The sequence below is a fragment of the Canis lupus genome, chromosome 15, assembly GCF_048164855.1.
Source record: "Canis lupus baileyi chromosome 15, mCanLup2.hap1, whole genome shotgun sequence".
Classification (NCBI taxonomy): Eukaryota; Metazoa; Chordata; class Mammalia; order Carnivora; family Canidae; genus Canis; species Canis lupus.
Genome location: NC_132852.1, coordinates 7,975,859 through 7,998,958, shown reverse-complemented (window position 1 = coordinate 7,998,958; position 23,100 = coordinate 7,975,859). Strand labels below are relative to the sequence as shown.

The 23,100-nt window shown below is 44.4% G+C and overlaps 1 protein-coding gene across 1 annotated transcript; it reads right to left on the bottom strand.

Annotated features, from left to right (window-relative positions):
* Positions 1-9,536: 9,536 nt before the first annotated feature.
* On the bottom strand, positions 9,537-22,141 carry SPCS3 (signal peptidase complex subunit 3). The gene is made up of 5 exons (XM_072775859.1): positions 21,923-22,141; positions 19,737-19,810; positions 17,560-17,636; positions 13,983-14,098; positions 9,537-13,068 (listed from the first exon to the last, which is right to left on the bottom strand). The coding sequence occupies exons 1-5, from the start codon at positions 22,063-22,065 to the stop codon at positions 12,936-12,938; spliced, it is 543 nt and encodes a 180-aa protein (XP_072631960.1). The 5' UTR covers positions 22,066-22,141; the 3' UTR covers positions 9,537-12,935.
* Between the last annotated feature and the right edge of the window lie 959 nt (positions 22,142-23,100).

Sequence of the window (23,100 nt, the reverse complement as noted above, 5' to 3'; positions counted from 1 at the left end):
CTGGGTAGCTTAGTGGTTGAGCTCCTGCCTTCAGCCCAGGGCATGATCCTGGAGTCCTGGGATCGAGTCCCACGTTGGGCTCCCTGCATGGAGCCTGCTTGTCTCTCTCTCTCTCATGTCTCGCATGAATAAATAAATAAAATCTTTAAAAGAAAATAAAATAAATAAAACCTGTCTTTATGCTATTCAAACGAGATTATCTCTAAAACATAAGAACCTGAAAAGGATGAAGGCGAAATGCTTGCACGCTCTCTACTGTAGGGCCACAGGGTCGTTCAGATTGCCCAGAACTTCATACCGTTAGTGGGTTTGCTTTTCATAGAATTTTCGATGACCTCTTATTTTTGTCCTTGGTTTTCTTAGGGCCAGGGAGGGGCAGGGGGAGAGAAGGAACCTTCATCAGGCTCCACAGTCAGTGCAGACCCGGATGGGGAGCTCAATCCCACCACTTGAGACCGTGACCTGAGCTGAAACCCAGAGTCGACCTTACCCAACTGGGCCACCGGGCACCCGCCTCCTTTCAGGGAAGGGGGGGCATTTACTGGCAGCAGGGACACCCATGTGATAAGACAGATCTAACTCTGCAAGTACCTCTCAGGACAGACGTGCCCTGTTTTTCCAAGACACTGGTTCTTGAGGCTCCTCTCAGTTCATGAGCTTAGACATTCTCTTACCTCAACACTCTGGAAAGATTTTAGCAATTTCTTTTTTTAAAAAAAAGATTTTATTTCTTTATTTATTCATGAGAGACACAGAGAGAGAGAGAGGGGGGCAGAGACACAGGCAGAGGGAGAAGCAGGCTCCGTGCAGGGAGCCCGACGTGGGGCTCGATCCCAGGACCCCGGGGTCATGACCTGAGCCAATGGCAGGCGCTAAGCCGCTGAGCCACCCCAGATTTTAGCAATTTCTATGCGAGGTAAGACCGTGAACTGACAGGTGCGCGGTCTTGGGTGACTTCAGCGCCTCGGGTTGGAAGCTGGGAGCCTGCGGCCGCTCCGTGCGGTCCCCGAGCGCGTCGCCAGGGGGCGCCGGAGCTCCAGGAATCTGCAAGGGCCGCGCCGGCCCAGAAGTGTCCGAGGCTCAGGTGAACCGGGGCGCCAGGGGGTGGGGTCTGCGCGGAGCACAGCGCCCCGAGGCCCCGAGAGACCCTGTAACGTCACTGCGTTTCCCCGTAGAGGAGACCTTCCCGGATCCCGAGACTCGGGCGCTGGGCGACTGCGCGGGCGGCTGCCTCCCGCTGGGTGGTGATCCCGGGCTCTGGGCTCCCGCCCCACGTCGGGCTCCCCGCTCGGCTGGGAGTCCTGCCTCTCCTCCCCGCTGGGCTCGCTCTGCTCCAAATGAATGAACAGAATCTTAGAAAAAAAATTAAGAAACTTGGAAAACTATACCCTCTCCCCCCTGCTTGTTCTCACGCTCTCTGTACCAAATAAATGAATAAAATCTTTTTTAAAAAATTAAGAAACTGGGATCCCTGGGTGGCGCAGCGGTTTGGCGCCTGCCTGTGGCCCAGGCACAGGAGACCTGGAGACCCGGGATCGAATCCCTCGTCGTGCTCCCTGCATGGAGCCTGCTTCTCCCTCTGCCTGTGTCTCTGCCTCTCTCTCTCTCTCTCTCTGTGACTATCGTAAATAAAAAAAGATAAAAATAAAAAAAATTAAGAAACTTGGAAAAGTATACCCTCTCCTCCCTGCTTGTTCTCACTTTCTCTGCACCAAAAAAATGAAAGAATAGAATCTTAAAAAAAAAAAAAATTAAGAAACTTGGAAAACTATACCCTCTCCCCCCTGCTTGTTCTCACTTTCTCTGCACCAAATAGATGAAATCCTAAATAAATAAATAAATAAATACATAAATAAATACATAAATAAATAAATAAAAACTTGGAAAACTCTATCAGTGAAAATTACTTCCCTGTGCAGTGACTTTAGAGGTTACAGTGAATAAAAATATTTCATTTATCTAGAAAATTCTTCTCGGGTGCCATCTCACTAAACAGTTCAGTGAAACAGCAATGCACTGGATGCATTGGTCTCTTTCTATGAGACTTTGTCAAGCTTGTAGGGCCTGCATTTCTTCTGCTGACAGCCCCATAAGGTGTTACCCTGAGGCAAAACTGGGCGAGGGTGCATACGTAGGACTTCTTGTGCTAGCACCGAACCCTGAATATACTAGTTTTCCTGATACATAGGAACTAAGAAGTGTGATTTATCTACTAGGCACCGTAAAAGCCTAACAAGGATCACTAATAATAGAACAATTATAACTACACCATAATAACTGTGAATGTGTGCACGCTCTCGCTCTCTCTCGCCCTCTCTCTCTCTCCCACTGCAACGTCTTATTTTACTGTCCTCATCCCCCTTGTGAGATAAAATACCTACCTGAGGTGAGGGAGGAAAGTGATGTCAGCATCATGACATCAGTGTTATGACATCAGGGTCAGGATGTCAAGGTAATGACATAGCGCTGGGCCGCCACTGACATTCTGATGCTGCAGAAGTTGGAGCCTCTGCTTCAGAATCAAGTTTGCTGGGTGGGCGACAAAAATCCTCCTGGATGAGGATAAAAAAAAAAAAAAAAATCTACTGATTCTTTTTCTTTTTCTTTTTTTAGAGACGGAGGAGGGGGGCGGTGAGAGAGGAAGTGACAGAGAATCTTAAGCAGGCTCCAAACCCCATGCAGAGCTCAAGGGGAGCTCGATCTCATGACCCTGAGGTCATGACTGAGCTGAAATCAAGAGTTGGTGACTTAACCAACCGAGCCACCCCGGTGCCCCACCACTGATTTGCTAATTGCTAAGGATGAGCACCGGGAAGCTTTTACAACCTGTAGCAGTTATAGCTTTGTTTCACCGTCAGAAAGATTATGGAGGGTTTTAATAAGGTTGTGCAAATAAATATTTAGAACTTGATGGAAAATTGGTTCGATTGAATTTATTGATGTGATACAATCAAGTGTGAAGAGCCGGTGGCTTGTGAACTATCGATTTTGGGTTGTAAATCAGAATTCACATGACATAGATGTGCTTCAGGCTCCTCATCTCTTAGTTTCCTGATGAGGTTTCTGACGTGTTAGGGTGACCACGGCACCTCCTGGATGACAACCCGTGGTGTTGGAGGATTCTGAGTTTCCTCTGCAATCCTAATACCAAGGACAGTGTGGGACTTTCTGAGTCCTGTGCTCCCAGAAGGAAGCAGTGGTTAAGAAATCTCACTACCGGGGCTCCTGGGTGGCTCAGTAGGGTAAGCAGTCAACTCTTGGTGTTGGCTCAGGTCATGATCCCACCGTGGTAAGACCAAGCCCTACACTGGGCTCTGCACTTAGCACAGTTGGCTTGAGATTCTCTCTCCCTGCCACTCGTGCTCTCTATCTCAAAATAAAAAAAATAAAATAAAAATAAAAAGAGGAAGAGGAAGAAGTAAAAATAAAGAAATCTCACTACTTTTGAAGTTCTGAGGAGCAGCAACTTCAAGGGATCACCTCCCCACACATTCCAAGAACTAAAGGCTTCCAGCTTCCTAATGACTTCCTTGCTTACCTCTCTAACTCTCCTAGCCTTCTTCCTTTTCCTCGAGACACTTTTCTGCAGAAATAAATGTTCTCACAATCGCAAGGGCCAGAAGAAAATCATCTCCTTCACTGACTGGTGCATTTTGTCTTGCATACCCACTTCCAGCCAAAGTTTTATGTCTTGATCTTTTTTTTTTTTTTTTTTTTTTTTCCTGGTTCTGTTTATTTCAGGTGGTTATAGTAAGGGCAAGTTTTTCCATACTTTTCATGGTCATTAATAAGTTGACTGAGCTAAGAAAGTGGTCTTTTTCCATTTTTTACTAGAAAACATGGGTGCAGACTCACCGATTTGCATTTAGTGAAATAACTACCTAACTTGTTCTATAATTATATGTAAGAGAAAAAAAAAAGTCTCTTTGCTGAGACACTTTAAAGCCTCTAAGGATTCAGCTCTGTTCCCTTAACTCAGCCACATGCCTGACATTTCATAGAAATAATGAAAACCTGCTATATGCCAAGAGTGCTAGAAGGTCCTTTCCCCACAGGTCTTTCCTCACAGCAATTCTGAAAGAAAGCTATGATCATTCCCGTGTTTCTGAGGACACAGCACAGCCTGTATGAAGGAGCATTCAAGCTCTGGCGCAGATGCAGGGTTTGAGTATTGGCTTTATCACTAAACACCCTCATGATCTCGGGCAAGTTGCTCATCTATCTCATTTCCTTCTCCTTACAATGCGAAGGATGATAGCATCTCCCTCTTAGAGTTGTTATGAGCTCATTTAGCAGGGAGTTGAATATGTGCAAAACATGCATACTAATGCCAGTACATACAACTCAGTCAACATCAGACATGATGTGGGGGCAGGCCAGTCTGTTATGAAAGTGACTGTAGGGACACCTGGGTGGCTCAGCAGTTCAGTGTATGCCTTTGGCTCAGGGTGTGATCCCAGTTCAGGGATCGAGTCCCACATCAGGCTCCCTGATGGGGAGGAGCCTGCTTCTCTCTCTGCCTATGTCTCTGCCTCTCTGTGTCTTTCATGAATAAATAAAATCTTAAAAAAAAGTGACTGTAACTTACCCAAGTTCACATACCTAGAAGGTGACAGAACCAGAATCCACACCCAGATATCTCTGGCTTCAAAGCTGGTAACCCTTGGGACGCCTGGGTGGCTCAGCGGTTGAGCATCTATCTGCCTTGGACTCAGGGCATGATCCCGGGGTCCTGGGATCCAGTCCTGCATCAGGCTCCCTGCAGGGAGACTAAATCTCCCTCTGCCTGTGTCTCTGCCTCTCTCTGTCTCTCATGAATAAATAAATAAAATCTTTAAAAAATAATTTTAAAAAAGCTGGTAACTCAGCCCCGCAGAAGATGAGTTTTCCAGAAAAATTTTATGCACATATTTGACTGCATAGAAGTGTGGTAGAGTTACCAGTAAAAGACTTTTGAAAATAGGTATCTGTACTAATACCCAGTAGGACACATTTTACTGGGGAAAAGGAATGTAAATATTTTAAGAAGAAAAAAAGAATGATAACATTTTTAATATTAAGGAAGGATTTGTTCATTAGATAACAAACGGTTATGACTATCAATCATTAGGGTCTTTCTATTCCTATACTTGACACATTTAGATACATTCCTTAATGTGAAACCTTATACTTAAAAATGTTAATATTTATGTCAAAATTACATCCTTTAGATTATTTTAACAAGATGAGAAATTCTAGTTGTCTAATAATATTTACCATTCTCGTCTTCCCCCCCCCCAAAAAAAATCTTTTACATGTTATGCAAGCAAAAATCTTTGGACATGTCTCTCCTGGAAAAACACAGACATACCCACTAGGCCACCTGTGTAAGAATACTCACAGTAAACCGTCCATCAACAGTAGAACACATAAAGAAATTCTGCAGACTATGGATTGTCATGTATTACTGTATTATAATTATCACTACACAACGAAAATGCATAAACTATAGCTTCCCACAAAAACACTCATGAATCTCTCAAATTTACTGCCGAGCCAAAGCAGCAAGACACAAAAACTTGCTTTGGTAAGATTCACTTATGTTCATAACCAAGCAAAACTAAACTATATTGCTTAGGGATGTGCGATAAATTATGTCATTACTCCCAAGAACTCCCTCCCTCTTCCCCATAAGAGGATCATGAAGTACACGAGACTTGCACTATTTCCTTATTGAATTGACATTTCGCCCTTTTGAGTTTGGGTCAAAGGCTTTGCCATGTGCCACTCTTGAGCCAATTAAATGAGTAGACACGATGCTTGTCACATTCAATCGGAGGCTCCAAGAGGCATTGAGCATTTCTCCCTGTTCTGCTCTTGGCTGTTTCAAAAGGAAGTGTTCTTTTTAATTTGGATTCTGGAAGGAAGGCACATGAGGAGTATATCCTAGGCCAAACCACAAACCCTCATCAATACGAGAAATACAGGTTTGGCTTTGTTAGCCACTGAGCTCCTGCTGTTGCTGACAGCGGAACTGCTCATAATGCTGCTGCTCATATGATGCAACACAAGTGGGAGAATTTTCAAGGAAAGCGAGAAAAGGACACAAAAATGAAGGCAGTGGAGAGAGTTGTGATCCAGAAGAGGTAGGGGAGGGCGGCTTGGGGTAGTGGTTACAGAGGCGCACACTGTGTGATTATTCATTGGACTATATACAAATATTTTGTGCACTTTTCTGTGATCCTTTTCTCCAACCGGAAATGTAAGACAGGCAAAAGATTTTATAAACTTCTAAGAATTTGTCCTCTGCCCAACCGTTTCAAATGTAAGTTACTCCCGACCCCTATCCTATCTTCCATTATTTAATATTAAGCATTATCATCGAGCAACACTACTAGGAGGTACCTGTGTAAGCGAGTAACGAAGTTACCCATCAGACTCATTTTCTGGCTTTACATGAATTCATCCAATAAACATGTATTCAAGTCCCATTATGTGGAGATATGGATAAAACAAAACAAACAGAACCACCCCCCCATCTGTCGTATACGGACACTTGTATATAAGTGTGTATATACCCATCTGGGGGGGGGGCGACGAGAGCGATCAGTAATGATGCTGCCAAGTAAAAGGGCAACGAAGAACAAGAGTATAACGTTCAAGAGGGTAGTCAGGGGCGCCGATGGGATTGTGTATCAGAAAGATCTAGGGACTGGAGAGTAACAGAGGAAATAATCCAGGCAGAGGAATAAAGGAGAATGTGACCCTGCAACAGGAAGCTGCTTGGGGAGTTGGAGGACCAGCAAGGCAGTCGAAGGGGCCGAGTTGTGTGCGCGTTCTCCTGTGATGCGCTTCCAGTGAAGCAAACCCTGCTTGTGCTCCTTGTGGGGAAGCTACGGCATCCCAGCAGCTTCGAGGCTCTCAACTCGTTAAAACCACCTGACTCCCAGATGTCTCTTCCAGGTCCAAATGGCATGGACAACACTGGATCCCGGGCGGGCAAGAGCTTGGAGCAGCGTTCACTGGGAGATCTTTTGCGTATTCAAAGGACATCAAGTGATACAAACAGCAGCAACCAGGGGGAGAAAAGGAAATCCATGTGAACAGGGCTCTCCTTCACTGAAACTTAAAAAGTAAAAATTGCTCTGAATACTCCATAGATTAGATTTGTCAAGTAACTCTAAGGCCTGGTAAGGTGTTTTGAATCCTAACGCTTAAAACCTAATACGCTCACCTTCAGAAAATCCTGAATGCTTAGACACATGGCAAGATAGGCAAAAAAATATATATAAAATGTTCAGAAGAATGAATGGGTTCTTCCCAGTGTGGAATCAAGCAGGGCATGAGTCAGGCCACACTGGGGAGCATAAGCAAAATGGGACGGAAAACTAGCTCTGCAAGATTTATGCTCCTTGCCCAGCTCATAGTTGCTGTTTTGTTTTATTTAATATTTATTTTTTTATTTATTAATGAAAGACACAGAGAGAGAGAGGCAGAGACACAGGCAGAGGGAGAAGCAGGGAGCCAGACATGGGACTCGATCCTGGGACCCCAGGATCACACCCTGAGCCAAAGTTAGACCCTCAACCACTGAGCCACCCAGGTGCCCCTCACGGTTGTTTCTGATAAGTGACCCCCCCCCCCCAAGAGAACACTCTTTCCCACTACACGTGGTCCTGCAATTAGTTCTCACCTCAGGATCTAGAACTTGGTGGTTATGTGTCACCTCTGGGCCAAGCTAACTAAGCAGGTAAGATTTCTCCACTTTTCCCAACCCTGACCAGCCAGGTAGAAGGGCTGCGCACCCAGGGATGGCAGTCCTGGGATGAGATGCACCTGGGTCCTCCAGTCACACCACACGGAAAGCTGCAGGACCACCACCTGGCTCCTCGCAGGTGCAAGAAATGAACTCTTATTTTCATTGAGCTACTCAAATTTGGATGTTTCTCTATTACAACAGCTGGTGTTACCTGAATATAGAGTTCTTGACGCTGAGCTGGGAGCAACGATCACGTAGTCATCAACCTCTCCCAACAGAATAGCATTTGTGAACTTTTAATAGCAGGTGAGCAGGCTTCCCACTCAGCATCATAGTCCCTGCTTGTCTCTGCATACGGAGTAGTGCAACAGTGAGGGAGTCATTTTTTTTAAAAGATTTTATTTACGTATGTATTTGAAGGAGAGCAAGAGAGCCAGCGTACAGAGGGAGGAGCAAGGGGCAGAGGGAGAGGGAGAAGCAGACTTCCCCCGAGGAGGGAGCCGGAGGCAGGGCTCCATTTCAGGGCCCTGGGATCATGACCTGAGCCCAAGGCAGACGCTCAACCGACTGAGCCACCCCGGCGCCCCAACAGTTAGGGGAGTCTTAAAAGTAGTGACAGAAGCTGCAGCAATGGTACAAGCCCTAAAACTTCTCAAACCCGCATAACTTGGGGGCGTCTTCTAACGGGATCTAGTTCCCCTGAGCACAAGACCTTGCTTCGGATCCCTCAGGACATCGTAGGATCCTCCTCTGGACTCACTGCCATCAACTTCTCTCGGGTGCTTTGCACTCCCGTCCTTTCTCAGGTAGGTTACAGCACTTCCAGGCCTCCTAGGGGAGGAGGGCACGGAGTGGGGGCCTTCAGAAGGAGCAGAGGCTTCGTCTCAGGTCCTTTATTACTCCTCCCAGACCCTATTTCCAACTCTACTCAGCAGACACAGCAGTGGGAGGTGTATCCACTACACATATTCCAAGGGGGAGAGGCCTCTTTGCTCTCATGGGAAAGAAGGGCCCAGTGACTTCACGCCTGGGGGCTCTTCAGGTACACCAGGGTGCACCCACGCAAGTGGTCATTTTCTTTGCGTAACTCATGAAACCAGGCAAGTTTGCTGAGCCCCTAATTCCTGCTTTAACCTATCATCTGGGGAATAGGAAGATAAAAGAGCACAGGGGCAAATGTCTAAAGATTAAAGTTCAGACAGAGTTGGAGGAAACAGACAAAATCCAGCTGACCTCTTATGTCATCCCAGATAACATACTCAGGTCAAATAAAAAAACTGTACCCTCTAAACTCAGCTGATTTTCTACCCTTGAGGGAACATTTCTACTGTCTTGGTTGTCTTGAGTTGGGCTGAAAAGTGGAACTCCCAGGAGTCTGTGGATGTAGTGCAGCCGGCCGGGGCCCACACCTGCAGAGGCTGGGCACCCGGGACTCTTAGGTGGACGTGGCTGTGTCCTCACCCATTTCTTCATGAGCGAACCATGCTCCTTGAGGTTTTTAAGTCAAGTCTACATTGTGGAGTTCTTGTGTTAAGGTGAACACTTGAGATATCCATCTTCTCCTCCAGGCACGATCCCGTGGCTCTACTCATGACCAAAAGCTGGGACTGTTTTCCCAGGAATGGGAGAGAGGCAGCACCTGACAGGATGGAGCAACCCCAGTGGGCTATGGGGGAGAGAAGTCGGATAGACCGTCACCAGGAGCTCAACAGCGAAAAGGGCAGTGCTCACAAAGGAAGAAGAGTGTTAAAACTGCAGAGCAACCCCTGTGGTCAGGCCGCATTATACAGACAAGGACTTCATTCGTCATCAGTATTTATTAGGCGCCTATTGCGTGCAAGGCACTATGCTAGGCGCTGGGGAAGATACAAAGATCTGACGAGACTGCCCTCAAAGAGCTTACAGTCTAGTATAGGAGCATACACCGGAGGAGATAGTTTAGGTGTAAATAACCTTCCCCCACCCCACCCACAGAAAGGAAAAAAAAAAAAAAAAAGGAAAGAAAAAAGTTTACTAGACTTAGTTTCATCCATTTTCTTTTAGTTCAGCAGCTTCACATAAAAAGCGTAAATCCAAAAGTCTTTTAAAATGCATCCTTTTACTCGTAAACAAAATTCATTTTCTTTAGAAAAAATGCTGTTTATTGCAATTAAGAAAATCCTCAAACATGTCTTCAGTATTTTCATGAATTTTTTTTTAATCAATCTGTTATTTGTGAAGTAAACAATTTCCCAAGTTGCATCAAAAGGTGCAACAACTTTTTGAAACATCTCTTTAAACTGCTGGCAGTCACACATGATGTACACAGGCTCTCTAAGAGGAAAAGCTTCTGAAAGGAGCAGGTGTTGTGTACGGTCAAAGTTCACAGCTTATGGTTTTTCTCTCTACACTCATTTCATGTCAGATTCAAAGTATTATAAAATAGCACCTCCAATAACCAACACCTCAGAGATCCAAAGCTTTAGGTCACACTAAGCTTTACGTAGAATAGTGAAAAAAAATGTCCATTGTAACCATACAGCCCACCTCAGCGCTATTACCAAGCTGGCCAGACCCACCCAAGGACGGTAAAACAACTCCAAAAAAGGAAATTTGAAATAACCCACCTTCCTTTACACCCTTAAGAACTTTCTCAAGTTTTCTATTATTTTCCTTTAAGCACAAAGAAACCGAATCTCATCAATCGGGGGAAAATAAACAGAACAGAGCTGCTTGTCCACTAAGGTTAACCTGCTACAGAAAAGGAGTATGTGAGCACATTTACAATTAGTTCACTTCTCACCCTAAGTATTTTAGATAAGCATTCTGCAATTGTTCCCCCCTCCCCGGTATCCTCTGGCTCAGGCATTTCTAGTAATACTTAGGTTTAAGTCTCAAGCCTGGGGTCTATATGGAGACTTTGTGAGACTTCTTGAAAACACTGACACTAAGGTAGATGCTACGCTCATCAAACTGGACACAAGGTCATCTGTTTTCACAGATGGTGGAATCATGGTCAACCAACAAAGCTGCGCGCACCCACAGAGGAGTTCCTGAGACAGAGGTTTCTTCTTCCTCTGTTGGAGCATTCATGTCCTGAGCGGTTTCCCATAGTTGAGTAAAAACAAAAAATTATTTAACCATTGTGCTGGTTGGGCCTTTCTGCTCCTCTTCCTCACCAAACTCCAAAAAAAGAGCAGGTGGGCTGGTCAAATAAACTATAACTCAAGTAAATTTCAACACTCACCACTCGCAAACTGAGAGACCCACTCACCACACAGAGGTATAAGGCGCTCCTACGCCAGCACCTGCACCTGACAAGGCCTGCAGGTCTACTGGGCTCGCCCTCCTGAGTGAACATACCCCATTTTGCAGCTTTGACATCTACAGAGACTAAGTTTCCATGTAGAATATTTGTACAAACTGTACAAGGTTAAGTTTTCTGGGTATAAAATCTAACAGGAACTAAGTCAAGTCGGCACGAACAGTTATGTTGGTCTTTCGGTCATCTTGTCTTCAGGCCACTAAGGGGCTCATCTGTTCAATCTCTCTCGCAAACAGACACCACTTATAGACTTGTGTGGTTTAAGTCAATGAGTCCAACTCTGGCATTTTACAGATAAAGAAACTGAGACCCTGAACAGTTTAATGAAAGTGCTGGGAGCCACACCCAGTCCAGTATTCATGATAGGACAGCTCTGACCTTTGACAGGAACACATGCTCTCACACACAAAAGCCGTTAAAACCAACGTAATAAAATGGTGATGCATTTCCTATGAGGTAAATACAACAACTGTTAGCTTAAACCTACTCTTAGAAAACATTAGCCCTTTTTGGTTACTGCTGATAGTGTAACTACAGTGTTTGGTCTTGCTTTTAAGGGTAATTGATCTGTAGTTGCTTCCTTGAGGGTTATTTGCTTACTGCAGAAAAAAATCATTTTAAATATGAGCATATATTCAACCGTGTATTATTCTGCATTTAATCTCTAAGTCATTTCTGTATATATTTGGGTTCTTCTACTTTTAACATATGTAAAATTTATGCAGCGAATGAAATGAGATATTATCTCTACAAAAGTTTTTGGCAGCTTGAGGGTGTCCAGGGTAACATAAAAAAAAAATTATGAAAACTCTAAGTGAATTTTGATTAGTCTGTAATCTGAGCTACAGGAGAAAGGACAGGCTTAAGAGAATTAATCTGAGTCAAGTTTTAACTCCCTTTCTTGGTAGCTATGCAATCTCAAAGCAATTCAATAAACTTCCAGGTTTCAGTTTCTTCATCTGCCAAGAGCTAACATTTGTGCTACTTACCTCATTATATTATCGAGGATAACACACAGTAAAATATAGGAGAGTGCTTGTAGGTGGAAAAGCGCACCGACAAATACTATTATTACCCCAGTAATTATTAAAATGTGGACCTACAGAAAATTTTAAATAATTACCACTCAGTGGCACAAGGCATGCTCACGAGAACAAATATAACTCAGAAGGTAAACCATGCAAACATTTTCAACTTTCAATGGCAATGCTAAAAATTCACACAAAGATATAATACAAAGGAGCATTTTTAGAGAAAGCACTGAGACACACATATTTGGTTGACTTACGAGACTTTAAAATGAGTTAGAATGATTTACAGCATATAAAGAGGTATTTAGTCTTTAAGTGGAGAAAGTTGCTAGTCCCCTGTAAGAAAAACAAGCATTATGGGGCATTCCTAAGACAAATGGAATAAAATTCCATCACTTTTGGCTATTTTATAAACCAGGTGTCATTTAAATTTTTCCAGTAATGAGACAAACCCTAAAAGAGAATGTCCACTTCTGAATCACATCTGATGAATGCAAGGCATAAAATACGGCTCTTAGAACTCCACAGGCACCTAAAAGTTCTAACTACTCTTCATGCTCACTTTATATTCCATAAAGAATCATGGACATACAGGGAATACCTCATATATTTTTTTTTTACAAAGCTTTATTATGTAGTTGTCTTATTTTTATAATACTCCCCTCTGGTGACCCTTCTGTGTGTGTTCTGTTTGTAAAATCAGGTTTACGTAGCACATTAGCCTTTCCCTTCAAATATGCCTTTTGATAATTAGTTCTTATACCAAACAAAACAAAACAAAACAAATGAAGATGCAAGGAAAGAGAAAAACAAGATATGATTCATTAAGTATAAAAATATGTTGTTTCAAATTCAGAATAATTTAATAACTCTTCGTTATTTCATATGTATCTGGAAATGGGACAGATACGTGACCTGATCCTGTCACAAGAGGTAGAATTCCAGCATTTGGTACAACGTTCCAAGATAGAGTTAAAGTGACGTTCCTGTTTCCCCTATAAAAAGATATAATAAACATTTTTATTAGATTTCGGCGGAAACATTTTTAATTGCTTAAAAACATTTTAACTCAAGCACTGGGGTTCAAATGCTCTAAAACCAGTCCTCCCAAACCTTCTAAAACCCAGGAACAACGCTGGAAAACCAGCATGATCTCTGCAGGCACCCCATGATGACCTATCTAAACTCACTGAGTTACAGTGCTTAGAGTTATCGGCCAAAAAGCTTAAATGAGTAAAACACAGAGAATATATGAAGAGATCTGACCTACTCATCAGAAGGCGATGATTTGAAATCTAATTCTATCATTACCTAGACTGTGAACAAATCACTATCTCTCATGGCCACCATTTTTCATCTGCGAAACCACAAGTTTGGTTCCAACGGCTCTCCCCTCAATTCCTTTCCAATGTTTACTCACAAAGCTTAAGAGCTACAAAATGACCTAAAATCTCATTCTAATTCCTTTGCTGGGCATGAAGGGAAACGGGGGTTCAGAGAAGTTAAGCACAGCTGGAACCCTCAGTGTCAACTCCTTAGACGGACACGCTATTTCCTAAATGGCTCCATGACAACTTCGCCTCACATTCCAGAAGAGCCCCTTTGCCAACTGCAGTCCTACTCCAGGTGGGCAGGCCCATGTCCCCTGCGTACGGCAGAGTGGAAGCAGCCGTGGGCCCTTCTTAGTGTGACTGGGCCATTTCACTTACTGCAAGAGAAATGAGTGCTCATCTTAGACCTGTTTCTATAAAAGTGTATTTCTACCCAATCTTCCAGTTCAGATCTGTACATCTTCTCTCTCAATATCCTTTTTACCCTCTGATCATTTTCTTTAAAACAAAAAATACATTACATCATTCTCTCCCCTGCACATTTAATTACATGTAAAGGATGACAAAGAATTGCTCACTTGAGGCCATTTCCATCGTCAAAGAAAAAATATTTTGTTTTCATGTCTTTCAACAGCAGCTTTGGATTATCACCTCGCAGAACAATCTTGTCCCAAAGGACAACTTGGTTCAGGGCCTACATTAAAATGAAAATTAATTAGATAACTCATCAGGAATTGCATCTTTGTCACTTCAAATTAAAAGCAGTGCTAGGCAAATAGTTTAACTTACACTAATGAATACAACTTTTGAGGGAATTGCTAAAATCCTAACGTATACAACAACAAAGCGGATAGATACAAGAAGTTGAACTTTTCTAGGACAAAAGATTATTTCCCTAAAGGAAATCCTTGCTTTTGTTAAAGCAACTGCACTACTTAGGGCCCTCCATGCTTACTACAAGGTCTTAGACCCCTGTGTGCTCCAGACTGAGGCCCTGGGACAAACAGAAGGGATAAGAATTCCTGGAAGAGAGCATTCTCCTAAATCACTTTTCCCTACAAAATTTCTGACACTCCAACTCACTGTGGGCTCTGCACAGAGTCAGGGAAACTGAGACAACTATTCAACTATTCCTGTCCCATCTCACTGTTAATACAGGTCTCTGCCGCCAGATTAGGTCAGAATACTTACGTAGTTCCAAGGTCTTTAAATTATCAAGGACTCACTACAGAAATGAAACCTTCTAAACCTTTTTCCTTTACGTTAATCATAGGTACATCATTGTTTTACTATGGAACATTCTAGAAGTCGATTCTTTTAAGCCACTATTTTGACATATAAAAAACAAGTTCTGTTTGGAAAATTAGGGACATAAAATGAAGGGAAAATGCATTTGTGACCACTATTAATCCCAAAAATCTGTTCTTATTAAGCTATCGCCCATGATTATTAGCCTTTGAGGCCAACTGCTCAGCATGTGGTGACTACATTCACTAGATTATTTCTAAGACGGTTCAAATCCTCACCATAAAGCTTCTTTCTAACATTAAACAGAAACATCAAAACTAAAGAATATAGATAATCAAAGATATGCCAAAGTGAAATGATTTTTTATGTACATTTATTCATTCACCAAAGCAATGATCTGTCAACTTCCAAGTTGTATTAACTTACTAGTCACACCAGGCTAAACCAGAATTATAAATATAATTTAGGTATGCCTGTTGCCAAGGTGACACATTAATCTGGATATTTTGAGACTTGTAGAATGATATGTACATATACAGTCATTACTCTTACCATCCAAAGAGCCTTTTCCATCTGCTCCTTTTAACATTTTGTTGATTCTCAAGGGCAGGGATCAAAACTTAACCCAATAATCCTATGCCTAACCAAATATTTGGCACAAAAGCATGCTCAAAATAAAGGTAAAATGAAGTACTAAAATCCAGTTAACTAATTGAACCAATCAAAAGATAAAGTTGATTAATTTTTCATCCCTTGAAAGTGAATACAGTTCAAATAAAATACAGAAGTAGACATATCTCTAACTACAAATTACCTCCAGAGTAATAACAAACAGGAGGGTGACTTAGGTAAAAACAACACAGAAGCACATTTTGATTCCATAGATTTCACCTTCATATTTTAATTCATTTATCACAATCATTCAGTTAACACTTTTAGGGGATTTCTGTTTTAGCAAGATTCTATAGAAAGAGCTCAACCCTCACTCTCATCGGCAACAAAAGCTCTAAATCAAACCATACCGATAAATTTCAATCACAAATAAATAATTTTACTAGTGTTTTAATCTAATAGCTTAGTAGCTTTTAATTACAAAACTTCTGATAAACTCTAGTTTGCGGTTAAAAAAAGACTACTTTTTGGGGATCCCTTGGGTGGCTCAGCGGTTTAGCGCTTGCCTTCAGCCCAATGCATGATCCTGGAGACCCACGTCAGGCTCCCTGCATGGAGCCTGCTTCTTCTTCTGCCTGTGTCTCTGCCTCTGTGTGTGTGTGTGTGTGTGTGTGTCTCTCATGAATAAATAAAGAACATCTTAAAAAAAAAAAAAAGACTACTTTTAAGTACCAAAATTGGTGAATCCCATACAACACCAAAGCAAAACAAAATATTTTCTCAACAGACAGAGATGCTAATTTTAGATATGTGGCTTAGCAAGACTATCAAAACAGCTCACGTCTAAAGAAAAATAAAAGTATTTAGACAGATTTTAAAATAATTGACATTCAAAAATTTGTTATTCTTACAGTTTTTGATTACATATATTCATGGGTAATGAGAGTTGTAAACACAGGTCACAGATTTTGTTGACTCAAATATCATGTCATCTTTTCTCCAAAGCTGTGGAAAGATGACTTTAGCTTAAAGAGTCCTACACCTGTGTAGCAATACCAGCTCCCCATTTCCTAGTACACTCATATTTCAACAATATCCTTTCTGTTTATCATTGGAAATGGTCTCCACAAAGATTTTTAATCACAAATAATCTTGAGCACAAACCCCCCCAAAATATGCATTTTACTTACACATTATGTGCACAGTACACTTTAGTATTTTCATTAGATGACATATCACTGGTAGGGAATGTAAATTTGCATTTCTTTTTCCTGTTTTTAAAGATTTTATTTATTCGAGATACAGAGAGAGGCAGGGACATAGGCAGACTCCCTACGGGGAGCCTGATGCAGGACTGGATCCCGGGACCCCCAGGATCAAGGCCTGAGCAAAGGCAGATGCTCAGCCACTGAGCCACCCAGGTGCCCCTTGCATTTCAAATAGTATCCCTGACCAATGTTGAATTTTCTCAGCCAGCCTTTGATTGGATCTTTCTAGGCTCTCTTTTTCTAATCCATTAATACGGTGCACAGCTCCAAAGAGGAACAAACACATCTGCTCTGTTGCTTTCCTGTTGCTCACGTGTGGTTGAACCATTTGCATGATTTTCAGTGTGTAATTTCTTGGCAGGAATCTTTATAAGCCTCTGTTCCATTTTGTGAGGAATAGTTTATTTAAAACCAGGTAATATAAACCCCCTTAACTGGATTATACTGCACAACTTTACAAAATTCTGAACGTGAATGAATGAACCGTGCATGTAGTACGGTCAACCTTCCGGCCTGCAGAACTCCTCCTCTTCTCCAGAGCATCTGCATGTTGTAGGGGACATCTGACCACCTGACTATGGGACCAGGTGTGAGTGCCAATGTCAGTCCCTATCACAACTACTAGTAAGGTTTAACTTCTTTCCCTTTTATTTTAAAGGGAGAAATACATAGCTCTGTGTCCAGTACAGCATGTAAGGAGCTTGGAAGCTGCCGCTCCATCTTAACATCAAGAAAAAAAAGCTAATGAACTTAAAATGTGGCAACTCTTCCTAGCTCTGAGTGGTTTTCCTTATACATTTATGGACTGCCCTGCATGCACCTCATTCTAGGGACCACAGGACTAGCTGCAGAAACAGAAATAAGACAGAGACTACCAAAGGAGATATTTTCTTGGTAGTCACCCCTCTGGAAGTTTGTGATTTTTACCAAACTACTCAGGTCAGACATTTTAAATATATACTATTCATATTCTTTCATAAACAATGAGGTTTTAAATATCTATTAAAATACATCTATATATACTTACATTATTTTTTGTTGAATATTCTGCTGATAAATAAAGAAACAACTGCTTAACATTCCAATCAAATATATTCTCTAGATGTAAACAAATTAAGGAATATATAAATCATAAAGCAGCATACAACTTTTAAACCAATCTTATTCTTAATTATCCACAGCAATACTAATAGAAAAAAAAAAAGGCGAGGTGGCCCAGAAACAGTCTGAACACTAAATCAATAAGAATATACAGAAGATATACTATAAAGTCCAGCTCATTTCAAAATCAAAAACATATATATGTTTAAGTTTATATATGTTTATATATGTGTGTGTGTGTACATGTGCACATATATCAGTGAGATCATGAGCATCATCCCCTGTGCCTCTAAGCATTATTAGCTGAGACAGTTTGGTTAATAAGAAAATAACACAGCAACACAAAATTTAGCTTTCTGTAACATCGACTAAGTCTAAAAGGATTTAATCTTTCAAACACATTCAATTCCATGGAAGTTCTAGAATAGAACCAATCATCACAATTTAAATTTACTGGTAAGCAAACATGAACTAGCTCACGTAATTAAACCAAGTATAATAAATTGTTCAGGTTGCTTTTGGACACATGCCAGTAAAAATCAAAATGTCTCAGTCCACGAAGTGCTTTGGTAAGAATATGCCACTGAACGTCAATTTGACTTCATCAGCTTACCAGAGAGGGAATAAAATAAAAAGCTCTCAAGGATTAATTTATAAGACCAGTGGCACTGAGAAACAGAGTTAGCGTTTTATTTTTATTTTATTTATATTTTATTAAGTATTTTTATTTTATCTTATTTTATTAAGTATTACACATAAGTGTATTAAGTATTACACGTAAATAGCTACATCATTTTATTATATGCATTTATATGCACTGATAGCAACATGTTCATTATTTTCTTTTAGATATGTGTATCTGCTAAGAATTACTGTTGTAGAATTGAGAAGTCTAGGATAGTTCTTTCTAAAAACAGGCACAATTTCAAGTTTCAGCAGCAGCATTAGGAAAATCCTACTAAACTACGAATGATGAGATTGAGAATATATGAACACAGTAGTTGAGATGTCAGGAAATTTCACTAAAATCCACCAGATAAAATTACTACCTTCGTAAGAGATCCAAACTCCCTCTTACTGGAGTAGATGGTTTTAAAACGACATGCAGACTTAAAAGCAGACATACCAAGTTTCCCATAGGACTCTTCTGGCAATATATGCTATGTCCTAAAAAAACTGCCTAGAGAATTAATTTCTAGTCTACTTCTAAACCCAATACCTTACTTCTAAAAAATCAAGTTAAAGTAATTCCATGGCAGCAAAGAGCCTTATCAGGTAAATTCCCCGGGTTCGTTATCTGCTTCAACTGTTCTGACAGTCGGTTTACAAAAGTCCAGACAGTGCAATTCTCATGGCCAATTTTAATTCAATTTTAATCTTTAAAAGGTGGATGTGATCAGACTGGAAGTGGAACAACACCGTGGAGATCTTAATCTAAGACCCTAAAAGAAGATTAAACTGGCCAAATGGACAGTTATATCAAAAGGTGAAAACTTGAGATTAAAATACTAAACCATCCCCAATTTAAAGTGCAACGCTTTCAAATGTAAGATTTCTCTCTTATTATGAAAAGTACTTATTAAAAAACCATAATGGGGAAAAGCTAATACGGTTTAACAATAATCATTCTGATAATGAATGACCTTCTAAACCTTAACAGATGCCAATTCACTTTTTTAGCATGTTTCTCTCTGCTATCATAAAATATGGATGTATTTCTTGGGACTCTATGTGAAATACTTCATCTCGGTAGGCTGAGCACCGGTAACATTCTTTCTATAATCCAAATGACCAGATCTTATTTTTTCTTTCTGAAATATAGATTCAGAAAGAACTCTCTCAGAGATTTCAATCTATTTAATGTTTCTGTGAAAAATTTAAAGTCAGTTTACAAAATAAGAACTGGAGAATCCATAGGTAAATTTTCTCAAGGTGTGAAGGAGGAGGTATTAAGACTAATGGAAAGGCAGGTACGGAAACTTCTAAAGTTGGGCTGATTCAGGGGATAGTGGGACTCACTGGCTTGGCCCCAAATCACCCAACAATGTGTATTATAATTATAGGACTACAGAGAAAGCAATAAAATATTTCCTTAAAGGATATCAGCTGTTATATCAAACGTGATGAATCCCAGATCGCTTCTTTCTCTAGGTCCAGTGAAGTCTTCTACATTTTTTCTAAAAACAGAGATAAAAGTTTTAGGACCCTCAACCATAGCAGCACACACAATTCACAGGATTCCTTCAAGACCGGATCTAGGTGGATACACAGGTGGAACGGGAATCCCACGACGAAACAAGTAGAAATCCGGAAAATGTTGAGGATAAAATTTGTAATCCGATATAAAATTAGGCCTTTGGCTATATGCACCTACCTCAAAAGAGAATCCCTAGCAAGAACGTGGGGGGGCGGGGGGGGGGGGTGAACACTGGCTGTGGGGAGGGTGGTCCGAGCGGATGATGACCACCGCTGTTCATGGAGTCCTCACCGTGGGTGTCGGGTCAGGCCCAGCAATGTATTTTTCATCATTATCCAAATAGTTGCCACCGCAAGCCTATGTGCCCCGGGTGTTATTTGTATGTCAGACAAAAGGAAATTCAGGCCCAGGGCGATAAGAAACTTGCTCTAGATTAACAACAGCTAACAGTTCCTGAGTCTATTTAAGTCTTAAAAAAAAAAAAAAGAAAAAGAAAAAGAAAGAAAACAGTACCACCTAACAAGCAGCAAGAGGGAATAAAGGGGGGAGGGAGGGGGGAGACCTCAGTGTCAGAGGACCGGCCCGTCGGGCAAAGTAGTGAAGGCAACTAAGGTGGAAGCGCGAGCGGGAACTCGGTGCAAGATGGACAGCGAGGATGTGGGGACGTGAGGGTGTGGGGAGGTGAGGATGGACAGTGGGGATGTGAGGATGGACAGTGGGGACGTGAGGATGCACAGTGGAGATGTGAGGATGCACAGTAGGGAGGTGAGGATGGACAGTGGGGAGGTGAGGATGGACAGTGAGGACGTGAGGGTGTGGGGAGGTGAGGATGGACAGTGGGGATGTGAGGATGGACAGTGGGGACGTGAGGATGCACAGTGGGGACGTGAGGATGGACAGTGGGGAGGTGAGGATGGACAGTGGGGAGGTGAGGATGGACAGTGAGGACGTGAGGGTGTGGGGAGGTGAGGATGGACAGTGGGGATGTGAGGATGGACAGTGGGGACATGAGGATGCACAGTGGAGACGTGAGGATGCACAGTAGGGAGGTGAGGATGGACAGTGGGGAGGTGAGGATGGACAGTGAGGACGTGAGGGTGTGGGGAGGTGAGGATGCACAGTGGGGACGTGAGGATGGACAGTGGAGACGTGAGGATGCACAGTGGGGACGTGAGGATGGACAGTGAGGACGTGAGGGTGTGGGGAGGTGAGGGTGCACAGTGGGGACGTGAGGATGGACACTGGGGATGTGAGGATGGACAGTGGGGACATGAGGATGGACAGTGGGGACGTGAGGGTGTGGGGAGGTGAGGATGGACAGTGAGGACGTGGGGATGTGAGGCGGGGGGGGGGGGGGGGGCGGCACATATGGAAGAATAAAGTGCCAGAGGGCAACTATCGGGGGCGAAAGGCCGGGGCATCCACCGCAGGGCCGCGTCCTTCTGAGGTCCCGGCTCCGGCATTTCGGCAGGTGCGCGGCGGCGGCGGCGGGGGCAGTGCGAGGCCCCCCAGGCTCCCGCTCCCGGCTCCCCCCGGGCCCCAACCTGGGCCGCGGAAGGCAGGCGCCCCCCGGGAAGGACGGGACCGCGGGGGGACCGCGGGGGGGGGACGGCGGCAGGGCCCCGGGACGGACCGACGGACCGACGGACGGAGGGAGGGACGGAGGGACGGAGGGACGGAGGGAGGGACGGAGGGAGGGCGGCCCCGGCGGGAAGGAGGCGGGCTCGGGAGGGCGGCGGGAGGGCGGGAGACGGCCCGGGCCCGGCGGGGGAGGAAGGGCGGCGGCGGCGGCGGCGGCGGCTCGGCTGTTGTGTTGCTCCCTCATTGGCCGCGCGCGGGCGGGGGAAGTGAGGCACAGGAAGGAAGCGGAGGCACCGGCCTGACTTACTCAGAATTAAAATTTAAGAGCAAGCCCGGGAACTCGGCGGGCGGGGGCGGCGGGGAGCCGCGCCGAGGACCGCCCCGCGCCCAGCCCCGCGCCCCGCGCCCCGCGCCCAGCCCCGCGCCCAGCCCCGGCCCCGCTCCCCCGCGCTCCCCGCTCCCCCGCGGCCCGGCCTCCCGGCTCCCCGCCCCCCCGGCCCGCCGCGCTCACAGCATGATCCGCGAGACGTGCAGCCGCACCGGGACGCTCCGGTCCTTGAAGGCGGTGGTGATGAAGCAGCCGAACGTGAGCGCCGCCATCACGCTCAGCGAGAAGGCGAACAGCGAGTTCGCCCGCGACAGCACCGTGTTCATGGCGCCCGTGGCCCGCGCCGCCCGCCCGCCCGCCCGCCGCGCACGCACACCGGGACCCCGCTCGGCCGCGGCCCGGCTCCCCGCGCCCCTGCGCTCCCCGCGCTCCCCGCGCTCCTGCCGCCTGCGCCCCGCGGTCCCGGGAGCGCGCGCCGCCGCGGCCCCGCCCCCTTCCGGTCCGGCGACGCGGGCGAGCGCGCGCGCACCCGCCGCCCGGACACACCCACCTCGCGGCCGGCCGCCGCCGCCAATCAGCGGCGAGCGGGGGCGGGGCTTCTCCGCGGAGGCCACGCCCCCTGGGAGCCCCGCCCCCTGCCCTGGTTCCCCTGGTTCCCGCCTCGCGGCCCCGGGCTCCGCCGCCCGCCCCGGCGGCCGCGCCTCACCTGCGGGGCGTCGATCTGCCCTGACAGCCTGCGGCCGGGCCAGCTCCCTCGCACGTTTGGAAGCTGCACTTCACAAGACTCTTCCCACCTCCCACCCCCCTTTGGCAAATGCGACCAAAGTTACAACAGTTGTTTGCAGGGTGGGGGACAGGGAGAAGGGGCCTCCCAGGTCCACCAAATGCAGGCTGCCTTTACTCTCTCCGCGTCCAGCCCTAGTCCGGTTCCTAGTGATGCTTTGCCTTCGGACTGCAGCTAAACCTGTTTTAAAACGGATGCTCCCGGTTTAAAATATTTGCATTTTAAATGCGATATTAAACTGCAAAGTGGTATCTCCCATAACTAGAAGAAGGACTTCACTGGGTCCTTAGCATCAAAGGAGATAACGACTGGTGGACTTGCTGTACAGCACAATATATAAGCATTTTATTTGTTTATTTTTAAAAGATTTATTTATTTATTCATGAAAGACACAGACACAGAGAGAGAGAGGCAGAGACACAGGCAGAGGGAGAAGCAGGCTCCATGCAGGGAGCCTGACAGGGGACTCGATCCCGGGAATCCAGGATCACAACCTGAGGAAAAGGCAGGGGCCCAACCACTGAGCCACCCAGGCGTCCCTATATAAAAATTTTAAATTAGTGAGCCAACCAGACAA

Excerpts from the sequence above, each read along its gene's own strand:
- SPCS3 (XM_072775859.1), bottom strand. The coding sequence starts at position 22,065 with ATGAACACGGTGCTGTCGCGGGCGAACTCGCTGTTCGCCTTCTCGCTG. Across the intron at positions 19,811-21,922 it reads CACGTCTCGCGGATCATGCT|AAAAAATGTAGAAGACTTCA; the intron begins GTGAGCGCGGCG and ends CTCTGTTTTTAG. Across the intron at positions 14,099-17,559 it reads AATATTCAACAAAAAATAAT|GCCCTGAACCAAGTTGTCCT; the intron begins GTAAGTATATAT and ends ATTTTAATGTAG.